Source organism: Acomys minous (assembly GCF_964271855.1).
Source record: "Acomys minous genome assembly, chromosome: 1".
In the NCBI taxonomy this organism is placed as follows: domain Eukaryota; kingdom Metazoa; phylum Chordata; class Mammalia; order Rodentia; family Muridae; genus Acomys; species Acomys minous.
In genome coordinates, this window is record NC_140483.1 from 29,443,557 (window position 1) to 29,467,951 (window position 24,395).

The following is a 24,395-nucleotide window of genomic DNA, read 5'->3' on the forward strand; positions in this document are numbered from 1 at the left end:
CTAATAGGCAACCTTCTGCTTAATTTTCCAACAAGAGAAAGATCCAAAGGACACATGAGTAAACTCCCACAGGCCATTTTGTTTGGATTTCTCTTCCGTTTTTAACGACATTGAATGCAGCTCATCCCTTCAATGTGTATGTGGTGAATTTCTTGAATATAACCTAAGAACAGCCAGATAGGCAAAGTGTTTTGGAGACCTACAACTCAGTAGTGGCTTTCTACCAATGATTATAATGAAAATGCTTAATAGTTATTAAACATGTGTGCTGAGCACTCTCCTCTTTTAGATGGAGTATTCATTTAGTGCCTGCATCATATATAGCATATTCCAATGTGATTATCTTTGTATTACAGAAGAGGGAGGCCCCGAGAGAATAAGAAATCAGTTTGTTAAGGTCACCTTATAATGTACATCAGGGAGTAAATGCTCAACTTAGCCATATCTGCTTGATCCTAGTAAATAGACTTTTTTGGTGTTGGCTAAATGGTCCAGAAGCTAAGGACACATACACAAAAAAGACTTGAGTTCAGATTCCAGCACCCACATCAGGTGGTTCAAAACTGTATGTCTATTTTCAGGGGATTTGGTTCCCTTTTCTAGAATCCATGAGCATCTGTACTCACATATGGATATACCTTTATGTATACATACATGCACACACTCATAATTAAAAATAAAATAAATCTTTCAAAAATTCCTTTATTGTGCATTATAAAACAATTTTCTTTGAAGCTCTCCTGTCCTGATTTGATTCTGCCCAGCATGCGGTCCACATGTAGCTGAAGATAACAATAAATTTGAATGAATTCGAAATTATAAGTCTGCTTAAAAGTCTTATGAGATTTTTTTTGTAACTCCTTTGTACAATTCTCAAGTGTGAACTCTGTTGATGTCAATATTTTGTTGCAATATCAAAAATTAGACATGCTTGCATCCTTACGAGAATTTAATGAGTAAAAATTATTCATGACTGTGTTTTCACTAGACAATATCTCATTTGCTATCACAGAAAACCCTAGCTGGCATGAACAATGACAGATAATATGGCTGTATTCTTATGAAAAATACAGCCAAGGGAATACCATCTCTCAATAAGCCTAGGCTTGAGGAAAGTACCTGCTCATGAACTGCAAAAGTGTAGAAAAGGAAAATTAGTAAGAAATTATATTCTCAGCAAGTCCTAAAGTGAGGGGTGAAGGCAATACTCTGGAGAGTGGGAAAAGGGAATATAGGAGCATTGCAAGGTGAGAGAAAATATGTTAGAATCAAGCAAATGAATCCTTTTCTTTTCCAGTAAAAGTATACAGAGCACTCGTAGGGAGATTATGGTGCAGTTTCACCAGAGTACATGATTAGGGGTGAATTGTTTTCTGGTATATCGCAACACGTTTCCCTGAAGTTCACCTACTTAAAAAGTAACTGCATTACTGTGGACTTCTAATATCTGAGTGGCTAAGCTGGCTCTGGAGTCTCTCATCAGGTTACAACCAAACTTCTGATTGGGAAATGTTTCCTTTCCAAGCACCCCCATGAGTTCAGTTTCTCTTGGTTTGGCTAAGGTCTTCCTTTCTTTGCTATGTGGTCCTCTGCATAAGGAAGCTCATAGCAGGCTGCTGGCTGTCATCAGTGCGATAAGCAAGGGAGAGAAACCAGACGACAAGTCATCTGATGACCTCATCTTAAAAGTGCCATCTCATGACTTCTGACATATTTTATTCTTTAGAGTTGATTCAGCCAGCTCAGCCTATACTCAAATGACAGGAAGGCGTGAATAACGTGTAGAGGAAAGGTGAGAATGAGATTACAGGTGACGTGTTTGTGTCCCCTCAAAACTCTTCTGCTGAAATCCCAGCTCTCCAGGTAAAGGGGTTTGGAGATGATACGATAGTAATCAACAGAAAAGGTGGGGTCCTTCTGAGCGAGAGGAGTGTCCTGTTAGGATGTGATATAAAAGCTTGATTGCATACTCTAATCCCTGATATGTGGTGTAGAATGAATATATATATATATATATATATATATATATATATATATATATATATATATATATATATATTCTTTTTAGAAACATATGAAGAGTAAAATAGTAGTCATGTTCCCCAGAGAGACCAGGCTCCAGTCACAGGCTGCACTCTGAGCTGATTTTGAAAGGGACTATTTATAAAGACAATGCGAGTGTAAGGAAATTGTAAGGAGTAGGGCTTGCAGTAGCCGGACACACCACTATGCCTAGGTCTCCAGTAGTAAAGCAAAGCAGGAAAGCTAAAGACCTGCTTTTGATAACCTGCTCTTGTTAGAGCATATAGTGATTCCGTGGTGTCTCTAGGGAAGTGCTGGAGCCAGGCGAACGGATAAGTGCCTCCTACAGCCCTATCTACTGGCCGAATCAGAGGCAATGGGGTCTGCTGATACAGTCCACATAGGTTGGCCTCTAAAACACAGAATCATGCAAAAAAAACAGAGAGATGAGTTGGAGAGACAATCAAAAAATAGTACATAACAAAATGCACTTGTGTATATACCATTTGACTCTTTCTGCTTCTGGGTTAACTCACTCATTATGACCATTTCTAGTATATACTAACTTATATCTAGTATGTACTCACTTATATCTGGACACTAGCCCAAGGGGCATGTCCCATGAAAGGCTTCACTTACTAGGAAAGTGGGACAGAGGGGAGGACATCTTATTGGGACTCTAGGTGAGAGAAGCATGGGAGAATGGGGAAATAGAAGGATCCAGAGGGTCCTAGAAACCTACAAGTAGAACATTATGATGGCCGGATCTGGGCTCGGGGGTCCTGCTCAAACTATGGCACCAACCAAGGACAATACATGCAGTAACCTTCGAACTCCTACTCAGATCTAGCCAATGGACAAGATGTTCTCCACAGTTGCGTGGAGAGTGGGGACTGACTTTCACACAAGCTCTGGTGCCCCATATTTGACCATGTCTCCTGGATGGGGAGACCTGGCGGTACTCAGAGGAAGGATTGCAGGCTACCAAGAAGAGGCTTGATACTCTATGAGTATATATAGAGGGAGGAAGTCTCCCTCAGTCACAGTTGTAGGGGAGGGGAGTAAGGGGAAAATGGGAGGGAGAGAGGAATGGGAGGATACAAGGGATGGGATAACCATTGAGATGTAATATGAATAAATTAATAAAATATATTAAAAACAAAAAGCACTTGAAAGGAAAATCATATTCATAGTAGAAAGGGGTAAACAGACTCACATCAGTAGGCATTGCTCAGAACAGGTTAAGTGGAGGAGCTTGTTGATAGAGAAGGGTATTTAATTTCAAAAACAGGCTTTCAAATAATTGCCCCTCTGGAAGGTCCTTAAACATTCAAAACACATATCCACCTCTATAAGATGATTTTTGGGGGGGAAATTGTACTGATGAAAGGAATGTGAGTGGCTAAGATGACTTTGAAGGGCCCTTGTAATTTGAGGATTCCAGGGTTCCAGGAGCAATGGAAATCAGGGAATCGGACCTCCTGCAAAATATTCACGACTCTTTGAAATGGAAATTAGGCCGTTCCAGTTTCAGAGTCAAATTAAAACGAATGTTCAGGGTGTTAGCAGGCAGTGCTTGAGCCTGTTTGAAGCAGCCGGCAAAGGAGGGAAGCGTGCCTTTTTGCCTGGATGAAGCAGGATCTCTCTCAGCCTGTTTCCATCTTTACTTTTAGCACCTGCTGGCTTGGAGTGGTGTCGCGCAAGCAATCAGACGTTGGTGGGTGGATGTGCCAAGAGACTGACCTCCCCATGTCTGCTTACCCCTCCCCCTGCAACCCATGACAGCCTGTCCTGATATAGATGGACCTGGGACTGGTTTAAAATGACAGTCTCAAGTTCTTTGAGGAAGAGAAGAGTAATTCAAAGGAACAGGCAGACAAGCTTTCTTTCTCTGCAGAAAGAATTATTATTCCCCCATCACTATGGCTCACCTGGGAGCCCACTTTGCCTTTAGGTCCCGCTGGCAGAAGACCGATGATGAACTCTGTCGACACAGTATGTCCTTTATTCTTCACAAAGCCATTCGCAATGACTTCTTTCAGAGCTATCTCTACCTCCTGGAAAAAATTCCCTTGGGTAAGTGAGCCAGAGCTGCTAGGTGAGGGAGAGGAAGGGACTGGATGGGTGGTATGAGGTGATGAGATGCCGAGGAGAGAGGTTAGACACGGGTGCTTTTCAGCCAAGGAGAATCCAGACCAGTGTCAGAGGGTGAAATGCTTCAATGACATTCTTGTATGGAGAGGGAACCATCAAGTGCTGCCCGGCAAGGCTGAGCGCTATTTTAGGGGTTTCATGCCCCCTTAGGCATAGTGACTTGTTGCTCTGGGTGTCAGACTCTGAGGCTTATAGAAACTCAATTCTTGAGTAGTCAGCGTTGTGTTTTCTAATTGTTGAAGTTGGGAAATTAGGTAACGCCGAGTTGAGAAAATTAATGTAATAGTAATGCTAGGCAAAACTTGGAAACAAAGATAACACAATAAGAGTCAAAGGAAGCTTGGGATGTGCATACGTGTGCAGGAGGGTGGTGGTGATGATGGGGGTGTGTGTTTGTGTGTGTCTGTGTGTGTGTGTCTGTGTCTATGTGTCTGTGTCTATGTGTCTATGATGTGTATACAATATGTTTTGGTCTCATTAAGTCACAAGTCTCATCAGAGAACCAACAATTAGTTTGGGCTTTTGATATCAAGGGGTAGTAATCTGCCTTCGTTTTTGACTTTCCCCCAGTTCCAGGGAAATGGGAAAAAAGAGCAATAGAAAGCTGATCGGGTATACTTGTAGCACGCTTTCTCAACCTGTGTGAAGTTAGCAAACGCCGACACTCTAACCAGCACTAACGAAGAAAAAACTTACGCTTAAAAAGTGAAGTGCTCCCTTCCTGCCTCTTTGATTTATATTTTCTCCCAGCAAAAACAAGAATGCTGCTTCTCAGCCTTGGTCTGTTTGCTTAAGGTTGTCTGAAAGCTCCATTGTGCACTTGATTTGGCTCTAGTTTCCTGCTGGGGAAAGAACTACACAGAAACTGGATGTTAGCAGCTATCAACGTCTCGTTTTTAAGTTTACTTCTGACGGTTCCTTAGTTCTAGTCCTATGATACTTCCAGCTTATATTTATATAGCTTTCATGTGAAAATATTTCTCACCTATAACTTTCATTCTCATAGCTATACCATGGGCAATTCTTTCTCTCATTCACTGTTCTTTCTCTCACTTTCCCCACTTCCTTCCTACAATTTCATGTTTCAAGTGAAATAAACAAACATCAGAGATGTGTTATCCGATTTAGAGTAACACCAAAGGCGGTTGAAGGTGCCTTCCATTATGACAGGCATCTCCTTTGTCCTAAGAGAAAAGCTAGGTGACCATTTGGAAGGCTATAAGGCCCCGGTGCCTCCAGATGTGGGCGAATCACCAGCTGCTGAGGGACAGTCCATGGGCTACAGCTCAGTGAGAGTCTCCAGCAATACTGTGTGATTTAGACGGGAGAAAGCGATCAGTTCTCATAGCTGACAAGAGACTCACTACTGGGCAAATGACTGACAGGCCTTTAAATGGTTACCAGACAGAAAAGGGACTCAGTTCTAAACTCAGCTGTAAATCAGTTAAGAATAAAACGATCTTTGCTCAAAATCAGATGAAAATTAGTTTGAAACAAGTAGTCTACAGTTGCATTTGGTCTTAATATTTTGTTTTGTTTGTTTTTGTTGTTGTTTTTCTAAGACAGGGTCGCTCTGTGTAGCCTTGGCTGCCGTGGAACTCTCTTTGTAGACCAGGCTGGTCTTGAACTCACAGAGATCCTCCTGCTTCTGCCTCCCTAGTGCTGAGACTAAAGGTGTGCACCATCACTCAGCTATTTTTTTCTTAATCTAATATAATCATGCTGTTTTTTACAGTACTTTTATTTTTATCCATTTTTCTCTCATGATTGTGGACATGGATTAATGCTTTGCAAAAACTGATATCTTAAACAAAATAGTCCATGGAAGCCCAAAGTAAAATGAAAGGAAAAGTACAACTTTTCTCTTTAGAAACCTAATGGGCCCTTTTTCAGTCTCTGTTCTTGTCTTACCAGTGGCTTCTGAGACTGGGAGGGTACCTTCAATGAGTGCAACTGGAGTAAAATCAGCCTACGCAAGGCCAAGGTTGGCCCTATCATTACTTAACTTTCCATAAATAAACATTCCTTATTTTCTCTATCCTGAGATTTCAGCCTGGGCCTTAGTTTTCCCTGAGAATCAGTAAGATAGTAGCATCTCCAATACCTGCATGACCACAGTAACTGAGGATAATGTTAGTCAGTGTGGGTTAAGCTCTGCTGCAGTAACAGATGAGTTCTGAAATAGCTGCACCCATGTATTTACTTTTGATATCATTTTGACATGCCTTACAGTCTCCATCAGCCAGATAGCACTATTCACCAAGGCAAAGGAAAAACTATGTATCTAAAGGCCTGTCTGGTAGTTTTAAAGACATTAGCCGAAAATGATATGCACTCCATTTGTTTAGAGTTCATCGCCCAGAAGTACAAGATTATGGATTGATGTGAGTGTATAGATAATCATTAAGCACTTCTGCTCCGAGGAAAAACCTTTGACCTTTGCCATTTAGAGGTGGTAACATGAGACACGTCTTTCTGATCAAGCCAGTCATATTCAGTGCAAGAGGCAGTTATGGAATTACGTTTGAAAGAGGGATACTGTCTTAGATTCCTCAAACTAGAGAAGTGATATTTTTTGCCAGTTAAATGTCTATGCACATCGTTTTCCTCAAAACTGTAGCAAGGGAACTAGAAGAATTTACATGCCGCATACATGTAAAAGCCATCAGTTTTTCAGTAGGTGTTAGGTTTTTCCTGTTCTCCCCCTGGTCCAGGCCTCGTCTAATGTCACTACTTAACATTTTTTTTTAAAGCAGGAATTATCAAAGGTTATGTGCAAGTTTTCAGGCTCTAGCGGATATTATGCCTTTTAGGTAGGAAATAAAAAAGCCAACAGAGACACTACCTCCCAGACCCACAGAAGTGTTTTAGTGTTTGGGTTCCTTTGCCCTTGATGACTTTAAGGCTTCATAAAAATGAAAATAAAGCCTCTCTTTTTAAAACCTCAGGGAACCCTTCCTTGTAGGGTCTGCACAGAGGGCCTAGTTGTTTAGGGGTGATGATGGAAAGAGCCGTGGTGAACCAGTCTTTGATGCCTTCTTCCCTTTCTGCGTCTCTCCAACCATCTCTGTAAGGCAGCCAGTCTTATTCCTGCTCACCATGTGGTAAGCCGTGTCATGGAGAGTGTCCCTCGGACAACCTTGCCTAGCCTTCAGAGCTGTGTGGAACTGCTGAGACCCAGAGAGCTGAAGTGTGCAATGGAAGATGGAGTGAGGCTGTTTACCTTAAGGGGCTTTCAGGAAAAAAGGGAAACAAGCTTACAGCTCTTAGTGTTTTTGCACTTTTAGAAACCTCAGTTCATGGTTACAACATGCTACTGGGCGTGTTCTTGTTTTCCATAGCTTAGATTTGTGCCACCAGGCACAGGGCGGGTCCAGATGGGCAGGCCACTGAGTAGGTTCATGGAACTCAGTGACGTCAGCCTACAGTTCACTTGGAGATGTGGGTTGAAAAGGTTTCTAAAGATGGCTGTTTATGAACAAACAGGAACTAATGTAAGAACTGATGCTAATGCAAGTCTTTAGTTTGTTTATCAGTTCTTAAAGGAACCTGCAAAATGCCCAGTTGAAGACGTTCCCATATGTTAACTATCAGTAATGTTCTAGCACAGTCACATTTGTCAGTATGTGAGAGTCAGCAAGTGCCTGTCTGTTGTTTTACCTGGAGGCTGTACCTCCTGGACATTCTGCTTTAGAAACGGTTCTTGATGATTTAGCAGAAAGACAGAAGCTTTGTTCAGCACAAAAGCTTTGTCCAAATGGACTTGTAATTTGGCCTGCTGTGATATGCTTTCTGCTAAGTGAAATTATACTATGAAGCGCTTTTCTTTCACTCCTCACCTGAGAAGTGATCACCATCACTCCAATCGTCTGAAATATTGAGTCAATCTTGTAGGAGTAAAAGAAATAACCTGAAAATACCTAGGACAATGCAGGGTAGAGAAGAAGTACCTAGTAGCTACTATTTCCCTTCTGTCATTGATTCTTTCTAGAAGAACCAGTCTTTGAGGAAGAGTTAAGAGCACCGGCTACCTATTTACAACCACAGTTGAAAGAGAGAGCTACTAAAAACATTTTCACTAAAACACTTAAAATTTCCACAATGAACTAACCATTCAGCTCTTAACTAATAACTGATTTCAGTATGCGACCGACATTGCTGTACACTTCACAGCATAATTTAAAAGAATCACCCAAATACAGTGTATGGAAATCTCAAGGAATTAGTAAAAATATTACATTTAAAAATTTAAAATCCTTGTTACTTTTGTAGTGCAACTACTACAGGGACATTTTTCTATTTAAGGAATTGAAGGCAAAATTTCCTTTAAAAAATTACCTGATGCAGTTTCAGGTCAAAATGTAAGATGAAGAAGCAATGGGGTTTGATTTGCAAAGAAATGGGATCAAATCTTGATTGTGTCATTGGCCTGGACATTTAACACTTACTTCCTTGTTTCCCTCTTTCTTTGATTCTATAGAAGGTATATAAAACATTTACCTTACGTTGTCAATGAGATGTGTTTCTTGCCTGTATATAGATTTGATCAATTACCAGTAGTATGGCTCTCCCCTCTCCCCGCACCAAGGTTTCTCTGTGTAGCCTTGTCTGTCTTGGACTCACTTTGTAGATCAGGCTGGCATCGAACTCACAGAGATCTGCCTGCCTCTGCCTCCTGGGTGCTGGGATCAAAGGCATGTGTCACCAAAGAGATCTATTTCTTGCCTGTACAGAGATTTGATCAATTACAAGTAATATAGGTCAAGTAATAAGTGCTATCTCAAAATTTACAAAGACATTGTGATTCTGTGACAAAATACTGCTAATATGAATTTCTACAGTAAAAAGACATGGGCTAGTGACAAGTTGCCTTATTTAACTCAACATGAACTCTGCAGGAGCCATTAGGGGGCAGAATCTGGGCATGGCCATGACACTTCATATATCTTTCTTACAGATTTGCATCTGTCAGTTAGGTGAAAACGAGAATTCAAGCCCCGAACCATAAAAGCCCACCTAGTGAAGCTGAGACCTGCTGAGCTCTGTACTGACTTGAAACCAAAATATTGCTGATGTAATGAACCGTGCCCATTTCTAGATTAAGCCTCTTAATATACCCTACCGACTCAGTGACTTAAGCGTGTGGTGATGAGTGTGGCTAATATGCTGCTTTACCTGGAACAAAAACATTGAAGGGGTTCAGTGAGAGGTTAGGTAAGTAAGTTGTCCTTTGGACCTCTACTCTCACACAGTTTCTCCTTAACGGGGGGGGGGGGGGGGGGAAGAGAGAGAGAGAGAGAGAGAGAGAGAGAGAGAGAGAGAGAGAGAGAGAGAGAGAGAGAGAGCCATGCTTCATCCACATCCCCAGAATAGCATCCGTTCCTAAGAAGACTCTGACTTGTGGTTTTCTAGCTTGATGTTTTGAGGACTCCAGAGAGTTTGGAACCATCATAATGTTGGTGTGGTGATGCATGAATTTTCCATCTCTGTTGAATTTATATGCATGTGAGACTTTCCCTGGAGCAGTGAGGGAAGAGGAAGGTCAGCCGTTCCTACTGCTTTGACACACAAGGTTCCTAATTTCAATTTTATATAATCTCATTCAGTAGTCAGTTGTGCATAAGTTGGCCAAAAGTTTCTTTATATTGGCAGCTTTAAAAGATTTGCATTTTAAAATGAACATACATGTACAATAGTTAATATACATTGAGGAGACCATATATGTTGGTCTCCAGAAAATATCTATGTAGAGACTGACTCCTGTAATCCTTTCAGAAAAATTCGTGGTCATTTGTGACCCAAACATTAGTTCCTATGTCTTCATGTGGGAAAATCTTGATGCTGCATCATAATTAGGAGCACAGCCCTAATCACATGGTATCTATTGTGTTTTTAATTTTTAGAATAAAAAATTGGGCACATAGAGTTATTGATTTTAGAATCAAGTAGTGCCCTACTTTAATGCCACAATCTAAAGAAAAATAAATGTTCCCAGTTTAGGCTAAATACTATTTTTCCTCTGACTCCTTTTACCTGAAATTATGCCATGTTTTGGTTTGCTTCATCTCACAATAATAGTATATTTGAGCCATTGTATATTTTATATAGAGCTTCCAACCAAATTTTATTTCTGGTGATTGTGAAGCAAAACATGTCTTTTTTGGCAGTTTACCAATGTGTCCTAGATTCCTGGATACTTTGTCTGTTGGCTGAACTCCAGCCTATAATTTTTCTTGCAGCATGAACAGGTTTGTTCCAGATCTGATAAGCAGTTGCCATTTGCAGCTTTCTTTTCATTGGATTCCTGTGTTAATGACATCATTTTTTCTGTATACATCTTCTCCTGATTTTGACATTTGCTGGGTTGAAATACAGCTTCAAGATACTGCTGAAAAATGAGCTTCATAGGAAGTGAACACTCTCACAGTTAACTGAAGGTTAAATTTAGCTTCAAAATAAATGTCCCCCAGAGAACTAATGTCACTAAAGCATTACTTTCAGGTGTTTCTTTTTTTTCTCTCTCCAAATAATATTAGGGTCCTTTTCTTATTCTTTCTGTTTTCAAAATTTTAAAGCATATCTGTAAATTTGCATTTTAAAAAGTCTGTTCTTTCAGCTGTAGAATTTTCTTCTGTTGTTTCTTTAGTAATTTTCTTCCCACACTTGTGAAACTTTATACATTTTTGTCTTTCTAATTGGTTTGTTTTGGGGGGGGCTTATGGATTAAGGCATTTCACATTTTAAAAATGTTTTGAGAATTTCGTACATTAGCCACTGTATTTAACACACACACACACACACACACACACACACACACACACACACACTGCTTTAAAAGAGGTGAAAAGTAGGAATTAGCAGCAAGAACTAATGAGAACAGTCCCAGAAAGTGCTCAGAGCTAAGAGATAACACTTAGCACGATGTAATGAGGATTTTGTTTGTTTGTTTTTGTTTTTCTGTACAAAATACTGTAAGCCTTTTCTGATAAGATAGTAAGTCATGTTTATTAAACTAGCTTTTCAACTATAAGACTGTCAACTAATTGTGATTTATAGATAAGATCCTTGAAGATGGTAGGGTTTAAATAGTTTTCTCAATGTTATAGCATGTGAATATCTGGGCTAGAACTCAAATGCAGATTTTCTGATTTAAAACCATTGTCCATGCTGGGCATGCACGCCTTTAATCCCAGCACTTGGTGGGCAGTGAAAGGCAGATCTTTGTGAGTTTGAGCCCAGCTAGGTCTACCTAGCAAATTTCAGGACAGCCAACGCTACATAGTGAGATCTTGTCTAAAAAAAAAAAAAAATCAAATCAAATCAAATCAGGGCCCTTTCTTCTATACAGCACAAATCCATGGAGTTTAAAGAAACTTATTACATTGTTAAGGAATGGGCTTATTACATCCTATACACTTTAATAACTTTTCGTAATATTGTCTTTGCAGTAAAACTCTATGCTTTAACGAGCCAAGTCATTGATGGTGAGATGCAGTTTTATGCCAGAGCCAAACTTTTCTACCAAGAAGTACCTGCGACAGAAGAAGGCATGATGGGAAATTTTATTGAACTGTCAAACCCAGATATCCAGGCATCCCGTGAATTTCTTAGGAAATTTGTTGGGGTGAGTTTTCTGGCAGGTGCTCGAGGAGAGGGCCAAAGCCTTGAGAACACCAAGTTCACATGTTCCTGTGTTGTTAAAACCACGTGACCTAGCCGAGTGACTGTCAGCCAGAAAGCCTGTCTTAAGGTGCTCAGAGAGATGGAGTTCAGCAAACCCTGGGTTCATCCCAGTTGGCACTGCATTGTTATGGCACCAGCTAATCTTGTGTGCTCGGGGAGGGGGGGGAGTGAGCTAACAGTACAGACATTACTGTGTGAGGATTACAGAGGCATCTCCTTCAGCGTCTCAGAGGTAAACAGCTGACCCCTAGGAGTCTACAGAGAATTCATGCCTCATAGGAGCTCAGATTGATTTATGAAGTCTCTAAAGTACAAAGTCAATATGCTAGGAAATGCATGCTTATGCTCAGCTTAAAAACGAGGATGATAGAACAGGGCCCGCTATGATTTTTTTTTTATATATAGTTGGGATTATTATTTGGAAACATATGTGATTCTTTTGTAATTCTGGATTTGGTTAGACCTCTCCTTTCTGTGGACGAAATTTCCAGGTCGTATAGAGACAAGATGGTAGAATGTAGGAGCCAAAATCCTATGCTTTTTAAGGCATCACGGTTCTTCTACGTAATGTGTAAATACCTCCAGGCATGTTATTTACATGTATTTAGCTTTCATTTTCTCACCCAGGTCTAAAGAATAGCAACAGAATCTGCCTGGTAGAAGAAAGGGAAGATGAAAGAAGCATAGAGCTGTTGGGCACTTGCATTAGTGAACAAAATGAACATGAAATAGCAGCTATTACTAAGAATATCATGATGACTTAGCATATACCCATCACATATCAGACTATCTTATTCCACACGATAAGTTGCTGCCTGTCTTAACTGAAGATAAAACTCCTAATTGCAAGCAAAATGTGTTGCAACTCAACACAATGCCATTTGGTTAAAATGTGGGTCTTGTTTTATTTTGATAAAGGAAATATTACCAATGTTTAGCTTCAGAGTTAACCTGTCAGCTTACTAGGAAGGGTAGCATGGAGGACAGCCTCGGTGTTGAAGTGAGGCTCTATTCATTCTAAGGCCCTTGCAGCACCCTGGATCTGAGTCCTGAGTAGGGCAGTAGAGACGACGTGTGATCAGGATGGGATGTCTACCAGACCCAGTCTATCTGATGCAAGTGCCAGCCACAAAGGTCTGAAAAGTGTTCGGCTCATTGCCATGGATGTTTACATGTCAGAGTAATCTGCAACACTTCTGAACTAGTGTCAATGGCCGGTTTCATGGCATGCTTATTCTAAGTAGGTCAGTTACTTTGCTAAGCCTTTTGGGAACACTGTCCATTTACTCTTGATAATTATTGAAGGTAAGAACTGTTGTCAGTTCCCGTTTTATAGTTGTGGAAACTGAGGCTTAAAGGGATGAAATAAATCCTTAAGATTGCACACATTGAGACAACAGTCTGCTCAGGTCACTCTTATACCAGATTCCTTGCTCTCAACCACAAAATATTTTTTTTCCCATTTGTTTCACGAAGAAGAAATATCCTCTCCCCATTTTCTTTTCCTCAAAGACTATAGACCTCAACTCTCCTCTCTTCTGGCCTAAGCAGTCCCTCCTGCTTGCCTCATGGTGAGGCCCGACTTTGATCCCCAGGCATTTCAGAAGCCTAGCTAGCGATCCAGCTGTCTTGTCACTCCTCCAGGAATGCCAAGCTGACCCAGGGATTCTACTTAGAGCCCAGAAGCAGGCCTCCGGACCTGGGAAAGGAAACACTGAGTGCTTGCATATTTATGTTGGAAAAGAGGCAGGCTGCTCTTTTCAAACAAATACAAGAGCCCTTCTTAGTAGACAAGGCTCATTGTGAAGCCGTGACCTTGAACTGGGAACAAGCAGTCTGCCTTAAAGGAATGATATTTTAGCACGCTGACCTTAATAATCTGCTAAATTAGTATCTAGGTCAAGAAACAAGGTCTTAGGGGATATGAGTATCTGACATGATTTATTCTTGTGTCAACTGGGAAAAGGCAGGCTGTTTAATTTAAAGCTTTGCTTTTCTTTCAACACTTAGTGACAGGGGACAGTGGGAAACGCTGTTTAATCTAGTTGCAAATGTATTTGCATTAGACAATCCACAAGTGGTGCCAAGATGACGGCGGCATACCTGGTGACCAATAGGATAGAGTTGTAATACATAGGAAGGATTTGCTACTTGATGCATTTGTTTTCTTGGATATTTGTCGGAGATTGGATGGCTGAAATGATGAGATTTGATTTGTATATCATGGTTTTTATACAGTGTCATTAAACACTTACATTTTAGTTTTCAACTTCACTGAAAGTGCTGGGCATAGTGGCGTATGCCTTTAATCCCAGCACTAGGGAGGCAGAGGCAGGGGAATCACTGTGAGTTCGAGGCCAGCCTGGTCTACAGAGCAAGTCTGGGACAGCCAAGTCTATACACAGAGAGACCCTGTCTTGAAAAAAAAATTAAAAAGATAAATAAAACATTAGGCATGCTAAAAAAAAAAAAAGACCAGCATAATTAAAAGTTTTTTTTTTTTTTACCATTTGGTATGAATCCATAGACATGAAGATAACACTGTGAATGAAAATGAAAATCATCCTGTTTTGAAATCACACATTGTGTGAGACCATATTCCCATTTATCAAGGGCATCCGATTTCAATCCAGTCAGTCATCGTGCCCAAGAGGTGAGAGTAGATTCTGAGATCAGTCTTTAAATATCCCTTCTCAGAGGTGCTGCCTGCTAGTGACAGAAAAAGCTTGGCAGTGCCAGGACAGGGGAGGCAGTGCCAACCACATAGAATGAAATAGAACAGAGCAACCAGGCAATGGTCAGAGGGGCTGGAGCTTCATAGCACTTGAGTGAAAGAAGCATTTGTGTGTGAATAATAATAGTTTCTAGGGCAGCTGTAGCCAAACATCACACACCTGAACCGGCAGGCATAACTGAAGAGGGTGAGAATCATCCAGGGCACTAGTTCTCAACGTGTGGGTTGTGACCCCTCCGGGGGGACACGGTATATCAGATATTTATATTACAATTCATAACGGTAGCAAAATTACAGTTATGAAGTAGCAAAGAGATACTGTTTTTGGTTGGGGGTTGTTACAACCCGAGGAACGGTATTAAAGGATCACAGTGTCCAGAAGGTTGTGAACCACTGCTTCAGGGAGCTCTAGTTTGAACCTTCTTGGCCTCGGTTTGTTTGCATAAAATGCAGAGGGATTAAATATCATTTACTTAAAAGCCCTAGGCTTTTGGTGACCTCTTCTAAGGGCTTCTTTGAAGAGTGATGGGAAGGCTGAGAGGGCAAGGCCCTTTCACTTACCAGCTTCTTCATATTATCTGTTCATTGAACAAAAAAGCAAGTTCAGCCATTTCAATCTCGGTTTTTGTTTTTCCGAGACAGGGTTATCTCTGTGTAACAGATCCCTGGCTGTCCTGGAACTCTCTCTCTCTGTAGACCAGGCTGGCCTTGAACTCACAGAGATCCACCTGCCTCTGCCTCCCAAGTGCTGGGATGAAAGGTGTGCATCACCACTGCTTGGTGCAATTTCAATCTTAAGATCTCTTAGCTCTGTAGTTCCATGGCTCTGCTTCTAAAGTCACGTGTCAAATAAGATCAGCATGACCAACAGAGCTGCTTAGAGCCAAACAATGCAAGGAAACATTTTAAAAATAAGAATCTCTTATTGAACACATCAATTTCTACTAAAGTGATTGCTGATAACTTACAATAATCACTCCACATTTTCTCCTTTCATGTTTCTGATTTCATATAAAAATTATGACTTTTGCAAGACTTTAAATCAGTCATATTTATGCTGAAATTGACTTGAGCAAGGGAGGTGCCATAGTGGAGGTGGCGGCGGCCTACTGCTACCCTTCTTAGACTCGAGGCAGAGATCAGCGATCAATCATAGAGCCCTCTCCTGCTGAGTCTGAGTGAAGCCTTCGAGTCCCTTTGGATAAATCAATCACTTTAGGTAGTCGCTACCACAGGGGTCAGAGTTAGGGCTGTCCGTGTCATTCCTAAGGCTGACTCCCTTTGCGTCTGATGGTTCCCACTTGGTTCAGGTTCTACATTGCCATTAGCTATGTAATACTAGAAACCAGAGTTTTCTCATCTCCAAAATGGGAACCATCATCATCATTTTACAGAGGTTTTCCTGTTATTGTAATTACTGTGGCTATAAAGAGCATGCAACAGATAAGTACCCCTTTATTACGCCCTTTACTCCGTTTGAAAAGACATTATAATGCCCCGCCCCCTTTGCTTTTTTGTTGTCGTTGTACCTTTCCAGCATCATAGAAGCCTTTTGGAAGTCCTGGAAAGCAAGTGTTTTGATGTCTCCTTCTGCTCGTGCTTGCCTTTGATCCTTGGCCAACTGTATTTTTCATCCTTAGTTCCTGAAAAATCAAGAGTAGGCTTCCCCCGTAAGATCTTGATTGTTACCTCCAAGTATCCTATTACTGTAATTTCTAGCACGAACCCACTCAGCAGCCGTCCCAATCACGACTAACTAATTCAGACCAGCTGAGCCCTTCTTCAGCAATCCAAAGCTTTCCTTTAATTGTATGGGAGCACATTTGAGAATGTTTATATTAGCTAATTTCCACCACCTCCCCATTCCCCTTCGTAGTTAATTTAATGCATAGCATTACTTAAAGTTTCTTTTTTCTTTCAGTAAACATGTAGTTTCTGGTACACAAACAGACACAGACACAGACAAAGACACACACACACACACACACACACACACACACACACACACACACATGTTTCAGCATTAAAGGAGACAAAGAGACTGAAGAAACTATCCTCTACCCAGATGGATGTGTTGTGTGTTGCCAGAACTCTATTTACAATACAATCCCGGTGAGACAGACAGTTGAACAATGTCTAGTCCTCAACTCGGCTCTCAAACTTTACCACCCACAGCAAAGGAGTGGATGATTCCAAGAACCTCCAAACCCAGCTGAGAAATCCTAAAATTTCTGTCATCCCAATATGAGTTTGAATGGTTCTATAAGTATATGTTTATTGTACATTTGAAACTCATCAAAACCCCTTAATGGGCCCCACCTCACTTCTCCACTGTTTCAATGTGATAACCTATTGTACAAATCCATCTAGCTGCCATGACCATCAAGGCTATATCTTCATAGTGCTCTGAACGGCTCATTTCTTGGAGAAACTTACCCTGTACTGGAAGCTAAGAGAAATAATAGCTTGCGATTTTTTTTTTTAAAGAAACAAATTTGGCAGAACAAAGAAGAACTATAAATATTTGGCTTTGGGGAAAAAATAATGAAATGTTCTATGTATTGATGTGATAATAGATACTTATCAATAAACATTTGTACAAACACAGTGAATCAAACAGGTAAACGAAACATCTTATAGTATAAAAACTAAGCTAAATAAACTTGATTTGAAGAAGTAATTGTAATGCCTGAGACTAGACAGGAGTCTCTGTACTTGAAGTGGCCCACAAGGTATCTTTCTGCAGGGGCCAGGGAGAGCGGGAACTGGCTGCGCCTTGGACTGCGGTTCTGGAATAGGAAGGGTCAGCAAGCACGTCTTGTTGCCTGTTTTCAACAGTGTTGAGCTGGTGGACATGATGGAATCCTTCCTCCTGGAAGCCCAGAGCTACTTGCGGGTTAATGAAGACAAAGTTGAAAACTACCACTGCTACAGCCTGCAGGAGTTCACACCCCACTTAGGGAGATACGATGTCATCTGGATTCAGTGGGTCTCAGGTCAGGCTTGCGTGCCATAGCTTCTGCCCTCCCCTGCTTCCCAGCTAGGAAAGATGACACTTGGGATTAACAAGGACACAAGTGGGAGATGGGCTATAGGTGTGCTTACAGCGCTTTTTGCTGGCTCTGCATTGCAAACTCCCAACAACTCTGGGGTCCCAGAGTTCTCTATCATTGCTGTACGAGCCTGGTAATTCTTACCCCCTAGGGTAAAACCAAGTGCTTGGGAACAGCTTACATCTTTGCAGAAATGTAAATACTTTAAAATACTTTAAAAAATGGGCCCATAAGTGGTTAATCCTCATTATTTATTGGTGGAATTAAATGTTCTGAGTCTTAGATCCTTAGGAAAGGAAATAGCAATGAATTATATTGTGGTACACACACACACACACACACACACACACACACACACATACACACACCACCACAAAAGTGATTATGTTGTACAAGGATATGAAATGGCTCCTGAGAAGGCCAGTCCAGTCATGTCTCGTGCCTATTAGGTACGAGGTATCCAGGTAGCATATTATAAAGACAAGGAATGAAAACCTCTAAAAGAGGACTTGTACCTTTTTCTTTTTATCTACGTTTATCTGAGACAATTCAAGCTACTGAGCAGGTTGTGTGAGTGTACACATGGCAGCAGTGTCTTGATTCTTAGCCTGGTTCTTCCCAACTTACTTCCCTCCTGCATCCCTTTTCTCTACCGATCTGGCCCCACCTGCAGGGTACCTGACTGATAAGGACCTTCTTGCGTTTCTTTCCCGGTGCCGAGATAGCCTGAAAGAAAATGGTGTTATCATACTGAAGGACAATGTAGCACGGGAGGGCTGTATCTTCGACCTGTCTGACAGCAGTGTAACTCGGGACATGGAAATCCTTCGAAGCCTTATTAGGAAGAGCGGACTGGTAGTTCTGGGCCAGGAGAAGCAAGAGGGCTTTCCAGAGCAGTGTGTTCCAGTGTGGATGTTTGCACTCCACAGTGACAGACACTCCTGACCAGCAGCTGAAATAAACAACCAGACTGGACAGTGGTGCTTCAGGACTGAGTATATCTCCGAGGGTGCCCCCTATATGATGCGTATATGCAAAGAAGGGATACAATGCATGTCTAAAATGATTGGTGATGTAGTATGTACAATCTGTGGCTAATATAATGCACACACTGTGATGTGTGCACACCCAGATGTATATATAACTACTGTGATAAGACAGTCATAGATGCTGTGGAATTTCTAAGACATGGAGCAAAACACCAGGAAGATACTTTAACAAGGTGCTTGTTTACACCTGCAGTGCACAAGTGTGTTATGAAGACCTGAAAAAGAAAGAATGCCCACAAACTATAGTCTGTGTTGGTTTGTGTTTATAATTTATCACAGAATGGAGCAGAACATCTAGACCCCTTTGCCTGTCCCCATATCAGCTATGTTAACATTTTCTTCTTTTTGCTGTTATAGCTTTTCTAGAACAAACATCCCCACCTAACTATGAAGGTACTAGTCTAATGATCTTATGAAAACAAGTCTATTAATTTTGTCTTTAGCCTTTCTTTTGGCAGAAAAAGTATATGGTTTCTCTTTCTATTTTGGGCCAGTTTTCCTTCCAATGATGTAATGCGGATGTAATCTGATAATAGATGCTTGCATTACCATGATGTGGTAGGTAGTGTCTCCTTTCAGGAGAAAATGTTAAACACTGAAGTTTCACCTCGACCATAAAAGTAAATGTTGTCAATGATCTAATTTTAGCCACTGCCTTTCAACAGTGCCTGCTTCTTTGCTTCTCTGCGCCTGGCCTTCATTCCTTGAATGAAATTATTGTACCTTGAGAACGAATCGTTAGAAGGCACAGGGAAATAAAATGGTGCTTAAATACTGACTTAGCTGGGTTTAGAAAAGGCATTGCTTTAAATAAGACAACCTAAAATCTTTCAAGAAGAGAAATGAAACCCAGTTTTGATTAGCGCAATGTTTAAATATGACTGTTTTGTCTTCAAAACACTCCAGCGTCCTATGTTGAAGCACAGTGGTAGTTTTGACCGGGGAAATTCAAAGAACCAATTTAAATGAAGAAGACCTACCACATGGCCACGGTGTCATCACAAAACCCCTATTTTTAAAGTCATAGCTCTAAAATAATAGAGAATTGTTATGATATTCATAATAAATAATATAAATGCAGCATTACCTTGGTAGTTTTTATTGTGCCTGCTCTTGATACATTAGCCATTCGTGCACTTTTGAATGATATAGGAGAAAATGAGTCAGAGAACAGAGAAAAATCAAAGAGTAAAAACCGTTACAGAGTACGACAAAACTCGGGTTTCACCCTGCACAAGTTTGGGAACAAATTATCAGTATTTCTGTTTTGAGGTTGATTCAGGTGATTTCTTTTATATGAGCATCCTTAATTCCTTTATCTCTTAACTTCCACTTTTCCATCGTTAACATTGGCAATCTTTGCTCTTAGTCTTCAGAGCTTACTATGTAAAGACGATGGCCCAGTGGATGCCGGTAGATGATGGTTATCTCTGATGAGCCTTTGTGGTTGACAATAAACCAATCCGTGTCCTTTCTCTTGTTGAATCAAATCTTTAGCCATTCTACTTAGAAAGATTTCAGATTTGTATTACCCTGCAAGCATTCCTGCTTTCCTCATGACTTTAACTTAACCAAGAAAAAAAAAAACTGATGGTAAACATGGTCACTAGCGGCCATTGTGTATTGTTACTAACAGGTACAAGATAAAAACAACAAGAAAACAAAAAACAAACAAACAAACAAACAAACAAACAAACAAAAACCCTAAAACAGTAGCCTCACATGGGGACTACAAACCAGACCAAGTAGATTTAATAGGTTGTGTTAACGTTTGGATATGTTTATGAAAGAAGTAAATAGAGGGGGGTTTTTTTTGGAGGTTATAACAAGGACTTTCTTTTTCTGGTCTTGTCAGTACAATGGAACCAGTGGAAGGAAGACACTTCCAGTGACATCCAGGTCAGCTCCTTCTACAGTCAAAGGACCCAATCTAAGCAGGCTGTGTGTGTTTATCAGCACATCTGGAAACCAGTGGTCTAATTGGTAGTTTACTTTAGTTCCCAAATACCGCTTCAGAGGCCAGCTGCCTCCAAGTCGATTTGGGGAAATTCATCAGTAGAGGGTTTCCAGTTTCCTCTCCATCAGAGGTTGTTTCTAGGACATGGGATCAGCTTTATCTGAAACTATTTAATAAGTTGAGTGATTCTAGGAAGCAGTTTTGTTTGAGAGCACAAACAGGCAAGGACTCATGGAGCTGGCACTTTTCCCACATTGATGCCAATTATTCTGAAATATAATCTGACAATTCCACACATAATCTATCAGTGATGCCCCATTTACACTCACAGCATGGACTCCAGCTCTTGAGAATGCTGCATAATAGCTTCTTAGTCTTTTTTTTTTCTCCTTTCCAAGACAGATTTTCTCTGTATAGCCCATTTTACTATTCCTCCATAGCAGCATCTATCTGCAATCCTCTGATCAAGTCATGATGTTTGGCGCAGCGCAGTTACGGATGTTGCTTATTTAGCATAGAATAGACTGTACCAATTTTTGTCTGTCTGTCCCAGAATGCTTAGGTGTTGCTGATTTCTAAAAACAACAACAAAACCAAAACCTTTTTTTCACACCTCCCACAGGGGCTGGGATGTCTCCACCCTGTGCTTTATCCTATTTACCACACCACAGCATGGCACCCTACACAGCTAGCTGTCTGCTTAGCTTTTTTTTTTTTTTTTTTTTTTTTAAATCTTAGATCCTGAGCAGTTTGTGGGGATATTCATGACCAGAGCCTCAGTCTGGACCAAAGACCTTAGTGCACTGCAGGAATGCAAAGCTCTTGTTGAAAGCATGCAAGGTCATGTTAAAAGTAGGAAGAGTCAAGGCAGGCCAGGTTTCTGGAAGGAACAACAGGAATTAAAACAACAACAACAACAACAACAACAACAACAACAACAAACAACCCAGGGACAACTGAGGGCCCAGCACTCTGGTTGCAAGGCTAGTCAAAGTACTGATTAAATAATACAAGGGACAAGAACCAGAAAGCGCCCAGAAATAAGAAAGCCTTGAGCTCCGAAATCAGGCAAAGGGGGAAACTGTAGCAAGATTAGATACTGAGACAAAAATGATGCCCATTTAGGGCAGCATTCTCAGTTTCTGTGTCTGTGTCTCAGAGCATTCAACTTAAAAGATGTGGCCAACCCATAGTTTCGTTAGGGAGTGTGACCTGATATGAAAGAGATGTGCCAAAATTGTGTGTAGGCAGTAACACAGCAACCCCCTAATCCTTACTGGTTTCCCGCTAACAACATGACCAAGAAAATGGGGCTATAGATGAAGTTAATGCCGCTCTGTATAGTGAATGGAAGTAGAAGGTGCTTGCCTGCGCGCCATAAATGAATTAATTGCGAACACGTTTGCAATTCTGAATGAACTTTGGAGGACCCCTCAGTTTATGTGGTGACTTGTGAAAGGGTGTAACCACCTGCTTCCTCTTTGGAGAACTGGAAAGGCCACTGGTAAGTACCCGGCTAGAAGTGCACCAGGCTTTAGGGGCCAGCGACGTTAATGATTTCAGACTATCATAAAAATTTTTTCAAAAAAGGAAATGAATAAGGTCACCTGTGTAAAAGGTGATCTGCTTTGTGTTATGGGCACATTTTGTTCCCATCTTCGTCTTCTCTCTCCATCATTTTCTCCCTGGCCTTTTTTGAGTGATGTATTGAGGAGAAGCCCTGTGTCTGATATATTCAGCTGCCTGTCAGGAGTAATTAAAACCAGTTGTGTTATTGCTTTCCTTAGCTCCAGCTGACTCTTTGATGCTTTGGTGTCCATGCCAAAAAAAAAAGTACCTCTTATAATCATCACAGGCCAGGGTTTCTGCAGAGGTCACTCCAGGCTAATTAAGCAAATATGTGAAAAAAAAAAAAACGGTTTCAAATTATCTCAATTAGTGAGTGTTTATATACAGATACTTAGGTTGGAGGTTGATGACTTTTGAAATAATAACTAATTTGCAGAGATGGTAATTTGATGTCAGAGATGTCCATGTATCCAGCACCTTTGTGCTGTCATGACTTGATCTTTGGCTCCACAAAAGGCATTATACTAAGGTAAAAAAAAAATATGTAAAGAGTTCATGGCTTCAGGGGAGAAAGACCGATACGTAAATAACAATGACTTAGAACAGAAAACATTGAACAAATAGTATGTACAAAGACTTAACACAGAGAAAAGGTGGACTCACTCCATCTCTAGGACTTTAGCTGGCCCACAAAGGCTCACTCAGCACATTTTAAGTGCCTATAATATGCAGCCAATGCTCTAAAATCTCAGGCTGATATAAGGCCATTGGCTCCGTGGAGCTTAAATTCCAGATGACACTGAGAGGCAAGGAATATATTGACACATATCATTTCAATGCTAGCATATGGTGATTTTTTTTTGGTGAGGGGGGCGGGGAACAGTGTAGAACAAAGGAGGGTTGGGCACAGTGGGGGAAGGACTGTAATTTTGAATAGTGGTCTGAATTGGTTTCACTGAAGGACAGCTGAGGCTCTGTAGCTATCTGAGGAAAGGCAATGGCCACTGCAAATGTCCTCAGTCTTGAGAAACAGCAAGAAGGTGAGTGAGGCTGCAGCTGAGTGCACAAAGGAGAAGGTGTAATAAGACACCTGCTTCCAGGATGCATTTATGTAACATAAGGTCTTGGTCACCGAAATGACTTTTATTCTGAGTGAGAACAGGATGTGCTACAGTTCTGAGGCAGAGATTGAGGTGAGGTGACTTCTGTTTCAAAAGGCACCCTCTGGCTCTTGTGCTGTGTGAAAAGATGACTTGGTAGAGATGGAAGGGAGGAAAGGAGTTGAATTAGGGGTTAGAAAAACTGTTAACTTGTCATCCATATGTTTTGTTGCTCTTTGTAAATAGACCGTGATTGGAACATTATGGCCATTTCATTAGAGTAACAGAGAGGTGTCCCAGTGACTGCATGGTCTAAAAATTAGAAAATATCTATGAATTTTAATCCACCACTGTATTCGAATACTGTAGCAATTCTGGAAAAAGATAATAGTCGCTTGACCTGGAAAGGTGACAATGAAGGCACTAGTAAGTATTCAGAGTATGGATATATAAAAACAACAATAGCATTTGTTGACTGACTGGTATTGGGGAGAGTACAGAGAAGTCAGTGAAATGGAAATATATAGTATGAAATAGAAGGAGGATGTAGTTTCTGTTATTGATGTAAGGCAAGTCGTTAATGAAACACTTTTCATGTCCAGAGCCCAGGAATTAGAAAATCTTAAACTTGAAAATGTCAGTTTTGAGATGCCACCAAAAAAAAAAAAAAAATGTTGAGGCCCAGTGACCATAAAAATTTAAATTCTAAGAGGGCTGAGATGAAAGATTAGAATCACAAGTGCAGATCTAGTTTTTCTTTTAAAAATTTATTTATTTTAATTTATTACAAACAAACATTCTGATTGTTTCTTCTGCCCTATTCCCCACCCCTAGACCTCTGATGGGGGTTGTTGGTGGGGGGTGGAGAGAGGGCTCCTCCCCCCACTGTCTGACCTCTGCCTATTAGGTTCATCAGGATAGCCTGCTTTCTCTTCCTCTGTGTGCCGAGGAGGCCACGCACCAAATGGCAGTGATTAAATCACGGGGCACTAGAGTTCCTGTCAGAGGCAGTCCCCGCTCACCCCCTCCCCCACATGGAGCATGGAGCATGAGCTGTCCGTTGGCTACAGCTGA

General features: G+C 40.9%; 2 protein-coding genes across 2 annotated transcripts in view; one reads left to right on the plus strand and one right to left on the minus strand.

Annotated features, from left to right (window-relative positions):
* LOC311597475 (uncharacterized protein) overlaps nt 1-24,395 on the minus strand; it is a gene marked incomplete at its 3' end in the record, with an annotated part of 321,153 nt that overhangs the window by 40,587 nt on the left and 256,171 nt on the right. The gene's annotated exons all lie outside the window — the stretch shown is intronic.
* NTMT2 (N-terminal Xaa-Pro-Lys N-methyltransferase 2) lies at nt 3,867-20,485 on the plus strand. Its single transcript, XM_084756425.1, has 4 exons — nt 3,867-4,098; nt 11,625-11,800; nt 17,340-17,589; nt 18,320-20,485. Exons 1-4 carry the CDS (start codon nt 3,945-3,947, stop codon nt 18,589-18,591), a joined length of 852 nt encoding a protein of 283 aa, XP_084612551.1. The 5' UTR covers nt 3,867-3,944; the 3' UTR covers nt 18,592-20,485.